We start from the raw sequence: 20,662 nt of genomic DNA, 5'->3' as shown, positions 1-20,662 counted from the left end.
AACCACATACAGTTGGTAGAGAAATGATTTTTTTCAGATTCAAATGTACAGTATTAACAGTTATTTAACCTTTAACATGAACATTAATGAAACTTAATAATTTTACCCAATTAGCAAGTTAGCATCGTACTTAGTTCCATCTCGGAGCAGCGCCGTAACTTTAACATGTTTGATGAGATGCTTTATCTTGACGTGTATTTTCCGTTTTATTCCAAATCATTTCCTGCATTTATTTGTACCCAGCGTCATAACCCTTTAGCTTCATTGCTAATCCAAAGCAAAACAGGGCGGGGTAACAGGGTATGGTAACAGTATGGGCGGGGCAAAATCATGTTAATTGTGTCCGGTGTGCACACAGCTTTAAGTTGTCATTTCAACATTAAACTTTGGTATCAAGGTGGGGGCCTCAAACTAGCGTCTCGCGGGCCGCATTTGGCCCACGGGCCGCGAGTTTGAGACCCCTGTTTTAGACACTATTCATGTTGCGTGGGCATGGTTTCACCTCCAAAAAGAAGTCGCTCTGTACTGGAGGAGAAGCTTCTCACTGAGGGACGGAAGGTTTCAGGGGTGGGAGGCCTCAGCAGGCGTGTGGCTCGCCATGGGCCAGTGGCTCAGGGGACTGTGGCGTTTGGCCCTGAGCCTCAAGACAGCAGCTGCCATAAACAAACAACGCTGAAAGGAGCTGGCTCGGACCCCGCCACTCTTTTCTTCCAGGCTGCCTGCTGAGCCCACGGACCCTTAGCCAGCACACTCGGCCATTATCCCCCAGTCCACTTAAATGGAGTGAGAGCGAGCCGGTCCCGCCTTAAACAAGCGTGAGAGCGTGAACAAAGCATCGGCTTGTCTTTGGGACTCTTCATTTTTTCCATAGTTGCTCCCAACACACGGTGAGTTCACATCACGTGGGAAACACCACACGCTGCAGCAGGAACGCTGGCAAAGGATTTCGGAAAAGTTGCATCGGAAAGACAAAGAAATACATGGAATTTTTGTAAGCCCGCATTTTTGTATAATTGACAAAACCAGTTTTCTGTTTATGACTTCACTTTATCTTCTGCATGTAAAACTTGCTTTGGTTTTCAACTGACCTTTTGGACCTTTTGGACCTTTTGGTTCAACTCTACCAGGATTTCCCAAAGTCAGATTAAGGACCCAAAATGGGTCTCAGGGAATTGCATCAATTGCAGCTGTACTGTTCAGGTCGTCTTAGAAAAGGTTTGGCCTTGAATCTCAGCAGCATGCTAGATAGAAGACTAGATAGGACAGTTCTAATCTGAGAGGATGGTGTATCAGAAGTCTCTATGGTAACAGTAGCCCCTAGATCGAGTACGGTTTCACTGTTTTCACAAAAGAGCTATCCTATATAGTCTTTGTGCATGATGTTCAGGAACGTCTTCTAAGACAACCTGAGCAGTCCACTTGCAATTGATTCAACTTCCTGAGAATACAAAGTGAATATTAGCAGACACGTCAATATTTATAGAGTAAAATTCCATAACTACTACTGTATTTCATCAGTCAAACATTGGCACATCTTTCTTGCCTGGTACGGTAATGTACAACACCCATGTTCATACCACATGACATCACCATTGTATCTTATTGGTGGAAGGAACGTAAACAGGAAGAAGCTTTAGTGAGTGCAATAGCGCTAATAAACACGACATGGAGCAAAATTGGACTTGAATGATGATATGAATAATATTACTGAAGACTACTACTGAAGACTCAATATCTGAAATGAAGGTCAAAAGTGTTTAGGCAAGTCAAACGTTGCTCTGTTGGCAGATTGCAGTATTTTGTTTATTTCTCAAGATTGTAGTATATATTATTCATTCATTCATTCATTTTCTACCACTTTTTCCTCACAAGGGTCACGGGGGTGCTGGAGCCTATCCCAGCTGTCTTCGGGCGAGAGGCGGGGTACACCCTGGACTGGTTGCCAGCCAATCACAGGGCACATATAGACAAACAACCATTCACGCTCACATTCATACCTATGTACAATTTGGAGTGGCCAATTAACCTAGCATGTTTTTGGAATGTGGGAGGAAACCGGAGTACCCGGAGAAAACCCACGCATGCACGGGGAGAACATGCAAACTCCACACAGAGATGGCCGAGGGTGGAATTGAACACTGGTCTCCTAGCTGTGCGCTAACCACTCGACCGCCGTGCCGCCTAGTATATATTATGCTTATGATAATAAGCAAATTGGTCCAACATGGAAAAACAAATATCCTGAGTCAAATGTAGGTGTTTTGTGCCTTGATTTTAGACATTTAATATTGCTTAGTTTCTTGCAGTACATAGTAGTATCTTTAAGAGGATGTTTTGAAATGCATTCCAACTGTGTCGTTTGTATGGTGTGGGCACATTGAAGACAGAAAAGCTAACAGTGAATAATGAGAAAGGGGCTTTTTAATTGTTTCACACAGTGTCATCATAAAACCAAGTTGGTATTTGCCACTCCTTGATCCTAAATGAGTCTCCTTGAAGGTTTCCTACACGAATGCTTGAATGCTGTTGCTGAATGGCTTTGTGATGCATGAAAATGTTGGCGACCATTTTCTACGGCCATGACAGTCATGTGATGTAGGCTGACCGATTCAATGTGTTGCTTTGGAAAACCCCTTTCAGGTCGTGCTGGAAGACTTCAACTTAATGACTGTGTTTCTATGTTGCATGCGAGTAAATAAGGCCTGTACAGGCCAGTGCTTGTCAGCAAACTACAGGAACCGTTATCTAAAAATCACATGTAAACGAGTAAATACAGATGTCTTTCCGGAAAGCAAAACAATGCCCCTTTACAAGTTCTCAAAATCGCAGTCAAAGTCAGTCATCCTGCACAGAATGTACTTCCACTGGCGATCCCTGCAAGGAAAGACCGAGACAACATCCTGTCAACATGGCAAAACTAACCATAAACCAGCGAGGTAAGTCAAGATCAGACCTCAGCACCCCGCTGAAAGTGGTTTGAGCTCCTCGGATGAAGTAGCCGTAGCTTGGAACCACCAACTCTGCCTCCTCATGGTACTGTTCCGGAATGTCGTTGGTCTTCCTGCAAAAAGCATCGCAGGTTTGTTCTGTGCCACATCTGTACCTAAAAAAAACTCTTGATGTGCTGCTAGCATGCATAAGAGGAAAGAATACTCCTTGGTATAGAATACCTACCCCCCAAACCCTAGCTCTTTTTATTGGTCAAAGGCCAAATTTGCCTGTAAATTGTATTTTGGTTTAAAAATACAATAGTTAAACTGCACACTTTTGAGTGGCCATTTATTGTGGCTAACCTGTAAAGTACAATTAGTACTTTAGTACTATTAGTACAAAAGTTTCCTTTAAAAAAAAACAGTAAACCGAAATGCATTTAGAGTGACCTTTTATTGTGACCACCTCGAGTTTAACAGGTGGGCTAAAATAGAAGGCCACTCCAAAACATGTTACAGTAAACCAAACTGCATGTTTTGGAGTGTCTAACTTGAGTTTGACGTTGTGTTTTACAGGTTGGCCACAATAAAAGGCCACTTCAAAACATGTTACAGTCAACCAAACTGCATGTTTTGGAGTGTCCAACTTGAGTTTAACGTTGTGATTTACAGGTTGGCCACAATAAATGGACACCCCAAAACATGCTGTTTGGTTTACTGTAACATGTTAAACCCAACTGCATGTTTTGGAGTGTCCAACTTGAGTTTAACGTTGTGTTTTACAGGTTAGCCACAATAAAAGGCCACTTCAAAACATGTTACAGTAAACCAAACTGCATATTTTTGAGTGTCCAACTTGAGTTTGACATTGTGGTTTACAGGTTGGCCAAAATAAATGGACACCGCAAAACATGTTGTTTGGTTTACTGTAACATGTTAAACACAACTGCATGTTTTGGAGTGTCCAACTTGAGTTTAACGTTGTGTTTTACAGGTTGGCCACAATAAAAGGCCACTTCAAAACATATTACAGTAAACCAAACTGCGTGTTTTGGAGTGTCCAACTTGAGTTTAACGTTGTGTTTACAGGTTAGCCACAATAAAAGGCCACTTCAAAACATGTTACAGTAAACCAAACTGCATGTAAAACTGCATAAAAGGCCACTTCAAATCATGTTACACAATCGTTAACCTTAAGTTGGCCTAACTTATTAACCAAACTGCATGGCTTGGAGTGTCCTTTTATTGTGCCCAACACAATTGTTAAACTTAAGTTTAACACAATTGTTAAACTTAGGTCGGCCACAATAAAAGGACACTCCAAAACATACAGTTTGGTTTACTGTAACTTAAGCCAACTTACATTTAGTAACGATTGTATTTTACAGGTTAAAATGCAGTTAACAGTCAAAATACAGTTAAAATGTACATTATGGCCAATTGTGCCCTATGAAAAGGTAGTAAGGAAGTACTGTATTTTGATTCAACAATACAATAGATCTACAATTAAACTACCTTATATTTTTTGTTTGACCACAAAAAAGGCCACTTTAAAATGTGCAGTTTAATATACTCTCTCAAATATGCTATTGTATTTTCAGGATAAAATGCAGTTAAAATGCACATTTGGCCTTTTACTGCAGCCCATAAAAAGGTACTATATTTAGTTTCAAAAATGCAACAGGTCTACAGGTCTATTGCATGCATTAAAATATGCATGCAATGTGCATGCAATTGTATTTTGTCCTAGTTCAAATGTAATTTTGTTTTTCTATTGTTTTTTAATTTTATATATGTGACATACATGCAGGCATAAGGACAGCGGCGCTTGTAATAGCAGCAGTAGAATTGCCATTCCCGGTCCAGAACGCTGTCAAAGTACTTGCTCTGCACGCCCGCCACCAGGCCGTTACGGGTGCATGTGGACGTCCTGCAAAGACAAGGTGCATCAATTCAAATACATGCATTTTCCCTTCATACCATTGTGTTTATTGGCTCCTGCATTTTATATTTGTCGCAGTGGCACATCCAGGGAATAATAGGATGCGGGAGCAGGGGGAGCCTCAGCGTGTGCAGACGTTTGTCATGGAAACATGGCCTCCATGGGCCCACGGCATATACAAGCTCATAGAGCGGGGTGGTTTCCCTGCAGGCGGACGTCTCCAGCAGTGTAAATGGAAGCAGACAGCAGCAGCAACAGGTGTGGCGTTAATAAGGAAAGATTTTGAATCTGTGCAGTGGGAGCAACTGGCAGTAAATCAAAAGAGGACACATTCTCTTCACGCTGAAGTCATCCTGTTCCTTGTCTGATGGCTTTTTTAATGCTCAAAACTTCTGGCAGGCTACAGTACAAGTCCCATGTCAGATGTGTTTTACATGCCGTTCCACAGTGGAAACCAGCTTTCTCAGGGTTCATTCACACCCTTTACAGCTTGACATGGTCAAATCATGAACGGCGAAGATTCAAGTTTCACTGACTCACAGGTGCTCGACGAAAACTCCAGCTTCAATGACTCATGGGTGCATGTTTCACCAACTCACATGTCCTCACTTCAGGATGGAGTTTCACTGCCCAGTGAAGACTCGTGTGTCACTGACTCACGGGTACTCGGAACTCCAGTTTCACTGACTCACAGGTGCCCGACGAAGAGTCAAGTTTCACTCCAGTTTTGCAGGAGTACTTGGTAAAGACTGGAGTTTCATTGCCTCACAGGTACTAGAAGACCCAAGTTTCACTGACTCACGGGTACACAACAACAACCCATTTTCACCGACCAAGATTAGAGTTTCAGTGATTCATGAGTACTTCACAAAGACTCCAGTTTCACTACTCGCCGGTACTCGACAAAGACTCTAGTTTCACTGGCTCATGGGTACTCGACAAAGACTGGAGTTTCATTGCCTCACAGGTACTAGAAGACCCAAGTTTCACTGACTCACGGGTACACAACAACAACCCATTTTCACCGACCAAGATTTGAGTTTCAGTGATTCATGGGTACTTCACAAAGACTCCAGTTTCACTACTCGCCGGTACTCGACAAAGACTCTATTTTCACTGGCTCATGGGTACTCGACAAAGACTGGACTTTCATTGCCTCACAGGTACTAGAAGACCCAAGTTTCACTGACTCACGGGTACACAACAACAACCCATTTTCACCGACCAAGATTTGAGTTTCAGTGATTCATGGGTACTTCACAAAGACTCCAGTTTCACTACTCGCCGGTACTCGACAAAGACTCTAGTTTCACTGGCTCATGGGTACTCAACAAAGACTGGAGTTTCATTGCCTCACAGGTACCAGAAGACCCAAGTTTCACTGACTCACGGGTACACAACAACAACCCATTTTCACCGACCAAGATTAGAGTTTCAGTGATTCATGGGTACTTCACAAAGACTCCAGTTTCACTACTCGCCGGGACTCGACAAAGTCTCTAGTTTCACTGGCTCATGGGTACTCGACAAAGACTGGAGTTTCATTGCCTCACAGGTACTAGAAGACCCAAGTTTCACTGACTCACGGGTACACAACAACAACCCATTTTCACCGACCAAGGTTAGAGTTTCAGTGATTCATGAGTACTTCACAAAGACTCCAGTTTCACTACTCGCCGGGACTCGACAAAGACTCTAGTTTCACTGGCTCATGGGTACTCGACAAAGACTGGAGTTTCATTGCCTCACAGGTACTAGAAGACCCAAGTTTCACTGACTCACGGGTACACAACAACAACCCATTTTCACCGACCAAGATTTGAGTTTCAGTGATTCATGGGTACTTCACAAAGACTCCAGTTTCACTACTCACCGGGACTCGACAAAGACTCTAGTTTCACTGGCTCATGGGTACTCGACAAAGACTGGAGTTTCATTGCCTCACAGGTACTAGAAGACCCAAGTTTCACTGACTCACGGGTACACAACAACAACCCATTTTCACCGACCAAGATTAGAGTTTCAGTGATTCATGAGTACTTCACAAAGACTCCAGTTTCACTACTCGCCGGTACTCGACAAAGACTCTAGTTTCACTGGCTCATGGTTACTCGACAGAGACTGGACTTTCACAGACTCAAGGGTACGCGACCAAGATTTTGATTGACTCATGAGTACTCAACAAAGACACAAGTTTCACTGGCTAAAGCGACAAAAACTCTTAGCTTCACTGGTGCTCGAAAAAACTTGCAGGTAATTGACAAAGTGACTCATGGGTGCTTGCAAAAAACTTGTAAACAGGTTTTATGTTGAAGTTTAGTCATTTAGTTGTTAGAGTCAAATTGTTTCCCTCAAGTAAACAGGACAAAGGCGCCAGCTAGCACACAAACAAACAAGGCTCGATCATAAAAGTATCAGCGTTATTTGCCATTGTTGTTGCAACAGTAATGTTTTGTTCACACAACTACAAACTGCACACTATTTGTTGTGTGCTAATAGTGACCCTTGCAAAATTCCAAAAAGGTGAGTTCAAGGTACGAAACGTACAGACAAATTCTACTACTCTTCTATGGAAAGGTTAAAGAAGTACCTACCACTCCATCCCACCACGGTTGATGTCGTCCCACCAGCAGTCGGTGGGGGCGCCAAGGCCCTCAGGCGTGGGCTGGCACTCAAACGTCCACAATCGGTCCGAGCCATCCTTCTGACTGAAGTAGCTTCTGATGGCCACCAGGACCTCACCATGCGGGCACTGGAAGTTGAAGCTCTGTCGGTAGCCGTTGACCCAACCCATGTCTTGGTGGTCATGGTGGTCCTGAGACTGTGCCGCTGCTGAGGCGAGCAGGGCCAAGGCCAGAGCCACAAGAGCGGGATTCATGTCGAAGGAAGGAAGCGGTCTGTCTGGCCCGCTAACTCACAGCTGCCTGGGTTTAAAGCCCTCCTCCTCCCCCCCGCCCCACAAAAAAAAAGCTCCAGATGTTTGGCATCCAGCTGCCATATACATGAGATGAGGGGACATTTTAAGGTGGACACTGCAAAAAGAAAGCCAAGTGTCAGTATGACTGGCGGGGGGCACCTTAAAAACTCCGGAACTTTGATATGACATGCAATTCAAATATTGACGTCATGCTTTACTAGGCTCTGGAGTGTGAACTCTCTCACGTGTTAACAATCTTTGCCATGTGTTCCCCTTTCTCAAAGCGTCTATATAAACTGTTTTGTTGGACAAAAGGAACACGTGACAGTAAACCAGTAACTGGACCCTGCAACCACTTATTGTAACGTGACATTTCCATGTATCCAAAGCAGCTATGTCAGTTTTCCACAAGTTAGCGTTTCATTGCCTTCAGCTAATTGAAATGAGAAGAGTAAACAATGGATTGAAGTTCATGCTTGGCAGCCGAGCGAGGGGTGAGTGGGTCTAATGCGGACTTGATGGAGTGAAGAGCTCAGTGGTGTTGAGATGGATTGGCGCAGAGACGACAAGTCTCAGTAAACGACAGTAAATAACACGTCACATGATGGATGACAACACAGCGTGCAGCCTCCGTCACGTGACGTGTGGCAAAATGGCCTCCGGGCGTGTTAGTTACAATCACATGCGTTATGAATGAAGTTCTACATTCAGTCAAAGGCTCTGCTCTGAATAGACGGCCTGAAATAGACAGTGGCGTCTATAAATAAATGCTATTTCAGCCCCCCACCCTGTTTTTTTTTTGTGGAACTCCTTGACTTGCTATTTTGGAACATGTTTTATTTTAGGATGCTTTGAAGATAATCTCATGCTGCGTGGTGGGCTTGGCAGTGGGGGAGTCCAATCACTCAGAGAGCAAATGCCTTCCTCCCCTGGCTAATCAAGGTGACAAAAAGGTGCTCTTTATGTCGTCATGGAGACCAAAGGATGCTTGATAACAACCAATCAACATAAAGAGCTGCTGTGGGATTGAGAGTGTAAGCCACGGGTGTCAAGTGCAGCCCCATATACGTATGGCCTCTAGCTGTTTTTAAATTGACCCCGGGGAAATTTAACAAGTAAAAAAACTAAAAAAAAACAGCAAAAATTGCAGTAATTTTACAAGAATAACTTCTAAATATTAGGAGAAAAAGTTGTGATCTAACCAAGTCCCTAATTTTACAAAAAATAATTAATATTCTCAGTATAAATCATGTAATTTTAGTAGCATAAAGTTGAAATAATAATGTTACTATTATTATTATTATTGTTATTAATAATAATTTTTAAAAGTCATACAATTATGACAAGCAAACAACGGGTAAAGTTGTAATTTTATGAAAAATTTGGTTGGGAAAAGATTATAATATTACACAAATAAAGTCAAAATATTATGGGAATAAAGTGATAATTACGAGAATCAAGTTTACAAGAAGAAAGTTTAAATAGCTGGGAAAAAAAATAAAAACAGTAGAAAGGTTCCCTCTGCCAAGCGCACGTCAAAGCGCAGCACGTAGGTTATGTTTTCGACACACGTTTGTATGTTTGTGTTCAAAATAACGTGAAAAATTTTGAATGGATTTGGAGGAATTTTCAGGAATTGTCGGAAACGGGATACGACAGAAGTGATGAAATTTTGGAGGTGATCCAGATCATCGTCTGGATACAGGAATTTTTTTAAGGGTTCTTTAATTAACATTCTTTAACTATATTTGGCGTTTGTGCCAAATCCTATCCATCCTGGTCACTCCCAATGTGAACCTCAGCATCCGCATCTCTTCTACCTCCAGTTCTGTTTCCTGTCTTCTCTTCAGTGGCACTGTCTCTAGACCAAACAACATGGCTGGTCTCACCACAGTTTTGTATACCTTTCCTTTCATTTAGCCTTTTTTCTAGTTTGGGGGAACTTGGCGAGTGGCCCTCGCCTCTTCCAGTCTGGACACCCTTGCAGTACACGACTGACACTGAATTAAAACTGCTGGCAAATCCTATTACATGCGACCTTCACAAACAGACAGCGTATTCGCTACTTTAAATTTCATGTAACACCTTGACTTGTGACCCAATGCCATCGTTATGAAATCTTTTATTCGCTCGTACATGATGCAAGGTAAGGGGGAGGGTGATGATGGGAAAGGCGACATCCCATAAATAAAAGTAATGGACTTTTTTTTTTTTTTTTACAAGAACATCTTCACAGGAACAGGCAGCCGGAACTGTGTCTTCCATCCTAAAACCTAATAGCTCCATGGCAGCTGCATGTGTCCCATGAGGGCATGCTAGCACTTAGCAACACATGCGCGTGTGTGTGTGTGTGTGTGTGATGGAGACTTTTCATCATTTGTTACCAAATGACAAGAAGTGACCTTTCTGACCGTTTTATGCAATTACCCAAACGAGGAAAAGCGGTAGAAAATGAATGAATGAAGATGTAGGCTCTGTATTGTGACAGTCATGCTAATGTAAGGCGGGGCAGAACAGGTTGAGTGCAGAACTTTAATGGTAGGTTTACTGCAACTGAGAGGGAAAAGAACTGAGTGATACAACTGCTATGTTGCAATTCCTTGCATTTCCGCGCATTTTTATGGGCCCTAAACATGCATGAAACTGCAAAATGAAACCTCCTGGCACTCCCCTGTAAGACCAAGCTCCGAACCTGGGGAGACAGAGCCTTCTCCATCGCTGCCCCCACTCTCTGGAACTCTTTGCCCCATTCACTCCGTGCTTGCCCTGACCTTCCCACCTTCAAAAAACAACTCAAAACCCACCTCTTTAAATCTGTTTTTAATGTCTAACCTTCTATATGTGACTGCTGTGCCCCGCCCCGCTTTTTTAACTGTGTACTAACCAATGAATGTTGTATTTTGGTGTGTCTTTTATTCTGTTTACTTGCTCTATTCAACTTCATTCTTTTGTAAAGTGTCTTTGGGTATCTTGAAAAGCGCTATACAAATAAAATGTATTATTATTATTATTAAAAGTTTGCAAAAGTCAAAATCACAGATACCAAATGGATGGATGATGACAAATTGCCAAGCATTTTTAGCCTACACTATTGGATATGGGGGGGGGGGGGGGGGGGGGGGGGGGCATGGTGACAAGCTGGTTCGCCACAATTTTCTTTTAACTGAAATCCATGAGGTCAGATCTTGATCATAATTGGTGCGTATGATGAAAATGGCACCCTGAAGTTTACTGGTGACACTGATGGACTACTGCTGTTACTATTCCATACATTTCTACACAGTTTGGGGGAGGCCTTAAAATGCATGAAACCTCAAACATTAGCAAGGGTGTCAGGACCGGTGCAAAATGTGATATTTCGGGAGCTTGAAAACAAATCGTCCAAACTCACTCAGTCAATGCATTTATTTCCAAATGTTTCAAACTCCACCACAACAGATGAGCGCTGTTTTAATAATCAGAATAAATCAGATAGTTACAGCATGCTTTTTTCTAGTTTGGGCGGTTTTCTTCTTTCTCTTTGGGCTTTTCCCTTCAGGGTTCGCCACAGCAAATCAATCTCCTCCATCCAACCCTGTCTCTCTGACACCAACTACCCTCATGTCCTCCATCACTACATCCATAAACCTCCTCTTTGGGCTTCCTTTATGCTTCTGACCTGGCAGCTCTAAACGCAGCATCCTTCTACCAATATATTCACTATCTCACTATCTGGACATGTCCCAGTCATCTCAGTCTGGCCTCTCTGACTTTATATCCAAGGCCTCTAACATGTAATGTCCCTCTGATGTACTCCTTCCTGATCCTATCCATCCTGGTCACTCCCAATGTGAACCTCAGCATCCTCATCTGTGCAACCTCCAGTTCTGCTTCCTGTCTTTTCCTCAGTGGCTCTGTCTCTAGACCAAACATGGCTGGTCTCACCACAGTTTTGTATACCTTTCCTTTCATTTAGCTTTTTTTCTACTTTGTGGGAACTTGGCTGAAAAAAGGTTGAGAAATACAGTCCACAACACTTTGCTCCAAACCCCTCAACTTCGCCTCTGGCATAAGCAAGGAATTTCCTACAAGCGACCAACATGACTAACAATTGCTGCTAATAATTATGAATGAACAGCTACACAAGAAAGAAAACAATCTCTGGTATGCAGGCGTTGCGCAAGCGCCACCGCCGGCATGTCAAAAGGTCACTCAGCGTGGTTCCATTTCTCCCGTCAGACCTTTGCTGTTTAATTGGGCTGCACTGATAAAATTAAGATCCCGGCCAAAAGGCCAGCATAATAACGTCTACAAATCACCGTGCTCGGACAAAGCAGTCACGGTTGCTCAAAGGAGGACGAAGAGGAGGAGGAGGAGAAGGGCCGATAAGCCTCACAGTGACTGCCTGGAAAAAGAAGCATCACTCGACTATTTCAGGAGCTTTGAGTTGCCCCGCCTCCAGTTGGGATGGTGCTGGTTAGTTTGCAAGCATCAGGACTTGGACTTGGACTAGGGATACGTCTGTATCATGGAGATACTGTCACTGGAGTCCACATTACTTGGCACTTCAAATATCGCAGTTTCACTTGATCACATATATATATATATATATTCATTCATTTTCTACCGCTTTTCCTCACGAGGGTCGCGGGGGGTGCTGGAGCCTATCCCAGCTGTCTTCGGGCGAGAGGCGGGGTACACCCTAGACTGGTCGCCAGCCAATCACAGGGCACATATAGACAAACAACCATTCACACTCACACCTATGGACAATTTGGAGTGGCCAATTAACCTAGCATGTTTTTGGAATGTGGGAGGAAACCGGAGTACCCGGAGTACCCGGAGTACCCGGAGAAAACCCACGCACCCATGCACGGGGAGAACATGCAAACTCCACACAGAGATGCCCGAGGGTGGGATTGAACCCTGGTCTCCTAGCTGTGAGGTCTGCGTGCTAACCACCGTTAACCACCATGCCGCCATATATATATATATATATATCTGGTTGACAACTACAAGTGCAATGTGATGGCGTGACAATAGACGCCGTGTGGCGACGCAACAGCGTGAGGCCTGCCACATAAAGGGCAAAGGTCATAGCCTGTCGCCTCATGAGGGTCAGCAGGTTCAAGGAGAAAAGGATGACGGAGATTATCTATAATCTGAACAAAGTAAGAAAGTAAAAAAGGCTAATATATTTTATTATTATAAGCGGAGAATCGAACCCAGGTCTTCCAAATTTCTTGACAGTGTGGCCAACATGCTAACCACTCAACCACCATGCGGCCACGCAGAAAGATGTTACACAGAAATCATTTTTTAAATAAATGCCTTTTTCGAAGCAGTGCATGTAATATCGTTAGTTAAACAGTAGCCTACGAGAAAAGTCATTCATGGTAGTCCTCATCCTCCTCCTGGGAACTAAAACCACCAAAGTCAGCTTCTTTAGCATCACAATTCAACTTCCTTATAATCCCTTTTTCACACACTTTGTCAGCCTCTCTGTCCTTTTGTTGTCATTTTTGTCTCCAGGCAAATTCGGTATTTAGCACGAGCTATCATCTTCATTACGCAATGGTCCAGCCTTTTGAAACAGTTGGTGGTCCGAGCAGTCCAAACAGAAGCTGCAGTCATCCTGCAATTGATCAAATTTACTTCAATTGTGTCAGAGATTGCTGAATATGACTTCAAAACAAGGTATTAGCACATCACTACTTCCTGAAGCTGCACTCTAAGCTTAACGGGAAATTTAGTTTTTAGCCAGAAATTAGCCGCATCACCTTACAAGATGGGGTTTTTTTTCTAAATAGTAAAAATGATGGTATTTTTGGTTTGTTTTATTTTCAAGACTTAACAAAATTAACAACCAATTAAGTTAAAAACCTTTTTACCACTTTTTAAATATGCTTTTTAACATTATTAGAGCCCTCTAGACATGAAATGACACCCCTATAATCATGTTTACACTCCTATTACCCAATATAGCAGGGATTATAATAGAAAATAATGACATAAATATAACTTGTGCTTGTGTGCGTTGCTGTAACTGTGCTCCAGTGCTGGGGGAGCTGATTGGAGGGTGAACAGGAGGTTTATCTTGGCGTAGGTTACGGCTGCAACAGGAACCTATGTTCAGGATTGTTATGCCTATCCATTCATTCATTCATTTTCTATCGCTTTTTCCTCACGAGGGTCGCGGGGGATGCTGGAGCCTATCCCAGCTGTCTTTGGACGAGAGGCAGGGTACACCCTGGACTGGTCGCCAGCCAATCACAGGGCACATATAGACAAACAACCATTCACACTCACATTCATACCTATGGACAATTTGGAGCGGCCAATTAACCTAGCATGTTTTTGGAATGTGGGAGGAAACCCACGCATGCACGGGGAGAACATGCAATCTCCACACAGAGATGGCCGAGGGTGGAATTGAACCCTGGTCTCCTAGCTGTGAGGTCTGCACGCTAACCACTCGACCGCCATGCTGCCCTGAGATCATTCAAACCTGCAATAATGCATGTTGTTGCAGCCATCAAGTCTGGTGCTTGTGTGTCTTGTGTGTCCAACATTAAAGTAACATTACTGACACCTACATATCTTTGAACGCGTCTTCTGCATGACTTATATTTGTATTTGACTTCATTAAGCCATTTTCATTTTCACAATTTGCTAAAATATTTATTTCTTTTTTACTTATAATTGGCTTTAGTTAATTCACAAAATGATTTATGAATTAAAGTGCAAAGTGGCAAAGGATTACTGTATATCCAACTTTGGCAAGATAGAATAAAATGAGTTCCGGAAATCAGCGTTTCTTACTATTTTGTACAATATTGCACGTAGCAAAGTATTCAATTTGCTCTCGAGTGTATCATTCCATATTCTCTGCAAAATGTAACAGCCTTGCAAAAACAGAGGCTCCCCTGTACTCACATTCGGAAGATACAGTAGGTCGTGTATCAAAAAGTAACAGAAAATGCTGATTGCCGATTGTTTTGGAGTATTCTTTTTCCAAGACCGCACAAGTCCACGGTGGGCCAAATAGACACACTATTGTTGGTGGGCTCGCACTCCCGCATACCAGATTCAGTCCACAAGCTATCTCGGAATGCCGCACCTCCTGGTAATCTTGGCTGAGCCTTGATCTATGCAAACAGCGGGACACTCGCTGTGTTATCGTCTCCAAATCAGTAGCCTTACCACTGCACGCGTTACATTGTTGACTTTGAGCGGCATGAAAACACAGCAGAAGTCCACATCGGAAAAAGTTACTTCTGGTTTTGCAAAATCATAGTGCTTCCTCTTTTGTGACCAAGTGGAAGTGAGATGGGAGTACATGACATCACTCCAAAGCCTTGAAAAGGAACATTTTGTTGTTGCACTATGTTCAAGTCTGATTTCCTTCCAAAACTTGACAGTTTGTCAGCTTTGTGATGACTTCCTGCTAATGTCAGGGATATTTTTATACTGCTTTCTGACTGACTGATCAATGCTAATACTCGATGTGCTTTGGAAGGGTTTTCATGCTAACACAATGTGTAATGTGTATCTACTTCTCTACAAAGACATCATCTGTTCCAGAGTCAAACTGTCACCATCATGAAACTTTTTTATTTCTTTTCTTCTTTATTAATAATTAAATAGTATTTCAATAATTAAATATTAAAAAAATTAGTTATAGTTGTAATAATAAAATATAACAATAACAATAATTATATATTATTTTAATTAATGAATTTATATTATATTTATATATATTATAATATCAATAATATCAATGATATTATATGATGATATAATATCTATATATGATCATTATAATAATAATAAGCGCAATACTAATAATGTTTTATTAATAACATTAAAACTACTGCACTGAACTACATATCAATTAATAAATAATGATAATAATAATAATAAAAACATAATGGAAATAAAATAGAATAATAAATAGAATATTTTTAATTAATATTAAAATCACTGCAGTGCTATTTAGATTAATTATTAAATAAGTAAATATTAAATAATCATTAATTCATTTTAGAATCATGAATGATGAAAAATAAAATAATAATACAGAAATTATTGTTATTATTAACATTAAAACCCATGACACTGCATCTTACATCAAATAATACATGTATTCAAAAATAATAGTAATTAAAGTGATGATATTAATAATAATAACAATAAATGAAATGTTTTTTAAATAAAAAATAATATTAAAACCAGTGCACTGCATAGTAAATCAACTAATAAATATGTAAAATGGATCGGACATGTAAAATAATAGTTATAAAAGTAACAATAATAATAATAAATGAAATGTTTTTAAAATAAAAAATGTAAAAACATAAACGTAAAACCATGTCATTTTTTATAGCACCTACATAACAGATAGATATAGATAAATATAATAATAGTAAAATAAATAATATATTTAATTTTTTTATAATATTAAAACAAAAATTAAATTAATTTATGTTTTATTTTAATAATACATAAATAATAAAATATAATAAATAAATAAATTATATGAAAATATATATTAAAAATACACTAATATTAAATTCACTGCACTGTATATACTGTATAAAACCTCAAAATATGTTTTTCTTTGTTAAAAATAAAACAAAAACACGCCTAAACCTGCTTGATCAGTATGTATTTTCCTACTGGGTTTGAATCCACACTACATCTAAATGCAGTTACATTTCGAAGCAAGTGTGTGTGACCTAGCGGCTGTTCTGGTTTAGCAGCTTGCACTTGGCAAGGATCGTACTCTGAGGTGACCTCGCCGAGAACTCGGAGTAACACTTTGTAAATAATTGCACTTTGTTGTTGACGCACCCAATGACTGACACCTCTGTCAGTGCTGTCGGCCATGTTTGCTTCCCATGTGAATGGGGAAATAATAATAAGGTGAAAGTGTACCTGCTCTACGCTGTAGTTTTCATGCCCGTGTAAGGCTGCTGCATGTTGTTGCACATGTTGGAACAGCTGTAGCTAATCAGGCCATAAATCACACAACCCCCCCGCACCTCCTCTTTCTCTCTGTGCTCCTTATAAATCTGATTCGAAAAGCTAGGTAGTCTGATTTTCAATTGCTCGGTGGCCAAATCCCACTTCCATATTTCGACACACACACACACACACAAGTACGAGGTGGAAAGTTACAGCCTCGCGGGCACAAACACTGTGAACGGAATTTATAGTGAGCCATGAGTTTAACTGTTAAAATGAAAAAAGCCACAGCAGCCCACACCGGGAAGGCCATATATATTAAAACACTACAGAGGGCACACCAAGGTCAAGGAAACGTGAAAATAAAGCCAAAACATAACAGAACAGAAACAGAAATAGTCCTGAATTAGCTGCTAATGTCAAGACATGAAGCGGCAAAAGGAGAAGTAACACCCCACACCTGTAGGTGGTGCCAGTGAGCACCACCAACAAGGAGACGGAGAAGCAGCCATATTACGTTAAATGACATATTTCCTGGATAATGTCCCTCCTCACCCAACAAGGGGTGAGGAGGGACCCAAATGCACACATTTCAGAGAAAAGTACTTTTACTGGTATGTGTTGATAGGCACCGCCATTTTGTTTTCACATGGAAATAACCATTGCTGGGCTTACCACATAAATAGGCATGCTCGGGCTGGGTGATACTGCAAATTCTGGTATCAATCCAAGAAAACACAGGGTAAGTACTGCCTATCCCGCGTTTATATCAACAAACTTACTTGTGGACAATTTAACCGCATATAAATACAAGACAGGGGTGTCGCTGACTTTTTTGTCAGCGGTCTGACAAGAAACAAGAAAAGCACCAAAAACATCAAAAATACATTAAAATTAAATAAACATTTTTTTAAATTGTTTATTGTTTATTGTTTATTACAAACATTTTTATTAGCATAATGTGATAATAATATTAGGAAAAAATATAAATTTTTACAATAATTTCCACAATAGTTCTCACAGTACTAGGAACAAAACAAAGAATAGAGTTACCGATTTTGGAATATTAGGTTGGAAAAAAGTCAAAAATAAAGTCAAAATATTATGTTATGAAACAATTCCAAGACAACAGTTGACATATTTGTAAAATTAAAAAATAACAACAGCAAAAATAGTTATATAAAGTAATAATAGTAATAAAATAAAAAGTAATAAAATAATAATAAAGTAAAAATAAGTTGTAAAAAGTCATAATACACCTTTAGCACTTAAAACACAAAGCTGTTTTTTTTAAAGCAGGCTATTTTTTTGTTAGGATATCTACATGGGTTGGCTTACAACATTTTTTAAAAATTACAAAATTGCAGCTTGTTCAATGTTGAATAAAAAAACAGGAAAATTAGAGCACAAACGTAAAAAAAGAGAGAAAAATATATTAAGAGTAGACACAAATCACAAAAACATACAAATATTAAATGTTTTGCAGCTTTCAAACCGGAGTACACGGAGAAAACCCACGCATGCAAACATGCATGCAGAACATGCATGTTTATACATGGAATTGAACTCGGGTCTCCTAGCTGTGAGGCCTACGTGCTAACCACTCGGCCGACTGTAATATTGTGGTCAATTTATTTTGCATTATTTTCTCTTATATGTGCTTTCTGCTGTTTTAGTCTGTTGAATGATGAAATTTCCTGTATCGTGTGTTCTTCTTCTTACAAGCATTGGTAAGTCCTTTTGTCATCCATGGCTGGTTGTTTTTTTTCTTTTTCTTCTTGGACATTTCTCTCCAGGGACAGTTCTCATCGTACAGCTTCATATAAGTATGTAGAAAGTATTCATGTGCTTCATCCTCATCATTAGCACTGTACACAATCCCATTTTTGGTCTTCTAGATCCTTCTTGAAAGCGTAGACACTGTCCTCTGAACCTAGTCTTTGGACAGTCTTCAGTCTTTTTTTATAATGATGGTTGTAAATTGTGAACACTGGAGGATAATCACTGATGTCCTTAATTAGCAGGCCACTATTGGTATTCTTATCAAAGCCATTGGTGAATATTTTGTCCATTAAGGTGGCACAGTGGTCTGTTATTCTACTTGGTCTGGTGATTTTGGTAAACAAACTTAAACTATATATTGTGTCAATAAAGTCATCAATGACCTTGTTATTGTGTGGATTCAGAAGATCAAGTCTGAAGTCTCCACATATGAAAATAGTTTTTTGACTATAGTCTGAAAAGGTAGTTTTGATCCAATCCTCAAACATTTCTATCCTTGAATTTGGAGTTCTTGACAATATTTTAGAATGTATTACCATTGAGATCTGTCAATGGTAATACATTCTAAAATATTGTCAATGGCGGTTGACATGTTCTTTACCACTTTATAGTTCAGTTGTTGGTCCAGATAGGGCGACGACTCCTCCCCTGGTTCAGCCAAGTTTCAGAAATTGCGATTAAGTACTTTGAAGGGTTCATTAAATAGATTGAAATAGTTTGATGTTGTCACAATTTGTGTACATGCGTCTGTAGTTTATATGAGTGATTGACAACTTGTTGCCGACGTTAAAACTATTATTGTATTTCTCCTCTGTGTAATAACGACCGTCTTTTCTGATGTGAGAGAAAAAATTGGTTTGTGATTTGTGATGACATCTTGTGTCATACTGATGTTTCCACGTTGGAGTAATCCTTTGTATTTTTCCATATCCTTGATATTTTTGACAACGAGCACTCTGGCTTTCATTATCGTTTTTTTGAAGGTGACCCTCAGTATTGCATTACTCTCCTGTAATTAATTGTTCCCCACATTCAAATCTTGGACCTCCTGCATTGGGGTGTCCGTGTTGTGATCCATCTTTTCTAGTTTCTGCTCCATATTTTCCAACTTCTGTACCTTCCTGTCAATGTGATCCAGCCTCCGGTTTGGGTAATCCAGCTATGTCAGCAACATGTTTATGCCAATATGCAAATCTTGAATTCACAATGTATTGCTTTTTTATATACCAGTGGCGTCATTAGGCCTATTGTAGGGGGGCTTCAATCCCCCTAAAATGTTCTTAAGTCCCCCTAAATAATTTGATATTTTTTATAGATTTTTTCAATGTTCTTAAGCCCCCTTAATAATTTGATATTTTTTATTGATTTTTTTTAAATCTCATAATTAAATTTCATAATGGGGCAAAAGCAGACTAATAAGAAAGCAAATACTAGCCTACTTCTAATACCACTACTAGTAGTAGTAATAATCAGAAGAAGAATAATGATGATAGTATTAATAATAATAGGCTAATTAATAATATAATAATGATTATTATATAATTGATCACTGTCCACTGGACAGAATGGTTGCAGAGCTTGAGCAGCGGTTTTGCAGTGTAGATTGTGTGTACTTGTGTAAATTTAATGGGGGCCTAAAACAATTGAGTATCTCAAGTAAATATGTCCAAAAGTGGGAAAGTCATATATATATCCCGGTTCTTGTTTGTTATTTGGATTTTTTTATGAACTACATTCATTCATATCCTGTGCATCTCCAGGGGGCTAAGCCCCTCCTGTCCTCAGAACCTAGTGGCGCGCCTGTTATATACTAAGTAAGGGCTGTGTCCCTTGTTTCCTCTTTTAGAGTGTTTTGAAAACTGTTTTCTTTTCTCTCTTTATCGTGAAATGTTCTTCTTAGTTGGCTCGTGTAAGCGAACGGACGCCATATAAGGCAGTGACGTCACCAGTCGTCAGCGACCACCGGTTGCTATGGAGCAAAACTACTACGAGAGACATTTTAGGACATTCAAACCCCCCCAACCTCCCACGCGACCCCTCCTTGATGTGACGTCAAAAGAAGCGCGACATCGTGATTCGCTAGTGCGCTTCTTCGATACTTATTGAGGGGAGTTTTCGGGCGGAGTCGGTCTCGATAGAGCGAGT

At 40.4% G+C, this 20,662-nt stretch overlaps 1 protein-coding gene across 1 annotated transcript; it reads right to left on the bottom strand.

The window, feature by feature from the left end:
• Positions 1 to 2,273: 2,273 nt before the first annotated feature.
• On the bottom strand, positions 2,274 to 7,821 carry dpt (dermatopontin). The gene is made up of 4 exons (XM_058072726.1): positions 7,467 to 7,821; positions 4,735 to 4,860; positions 2,954 to 3,061; positions 2,274 to 2,874 (listed from the first exon to the last, which is right to left on the bottom strand). Exons 1-4 carry the CDS (start codon positions 7,748 to 7,750, stop codon positions 2,808 to 2,810), a joined length of 585 nt encoding a protein of 194 aa, XP_057928709.1. The 5' UTR covers positions 7,751 to 7,821; the 3' UTR covers positions 2,274 to 2,807.
• Positions 7,822 to 20,662: the final 12,841 nt, after the last annotated feature.

Source organism: Doryrhamphus excisus, chromosome 5, assembly GCF_030265055.1.
Source record: "Doryrhamphus excisus isolate RoL2022-K1 chromosome 5, RoL_Dexc_1.0, whole genome shotgun sequence".
Classification (NCBI taxonomy): Eukaryota; Metazoa; Chordata; class Actinopteri; order Syngnathiformes; family Syngnathidae; genus Doryrhamphus; species Doryrhamphus excisus.
Note: the sequence above shows the minus strand (reverse complement) of the source record. Positions and strands in the feature narration are given on the sequence as shown.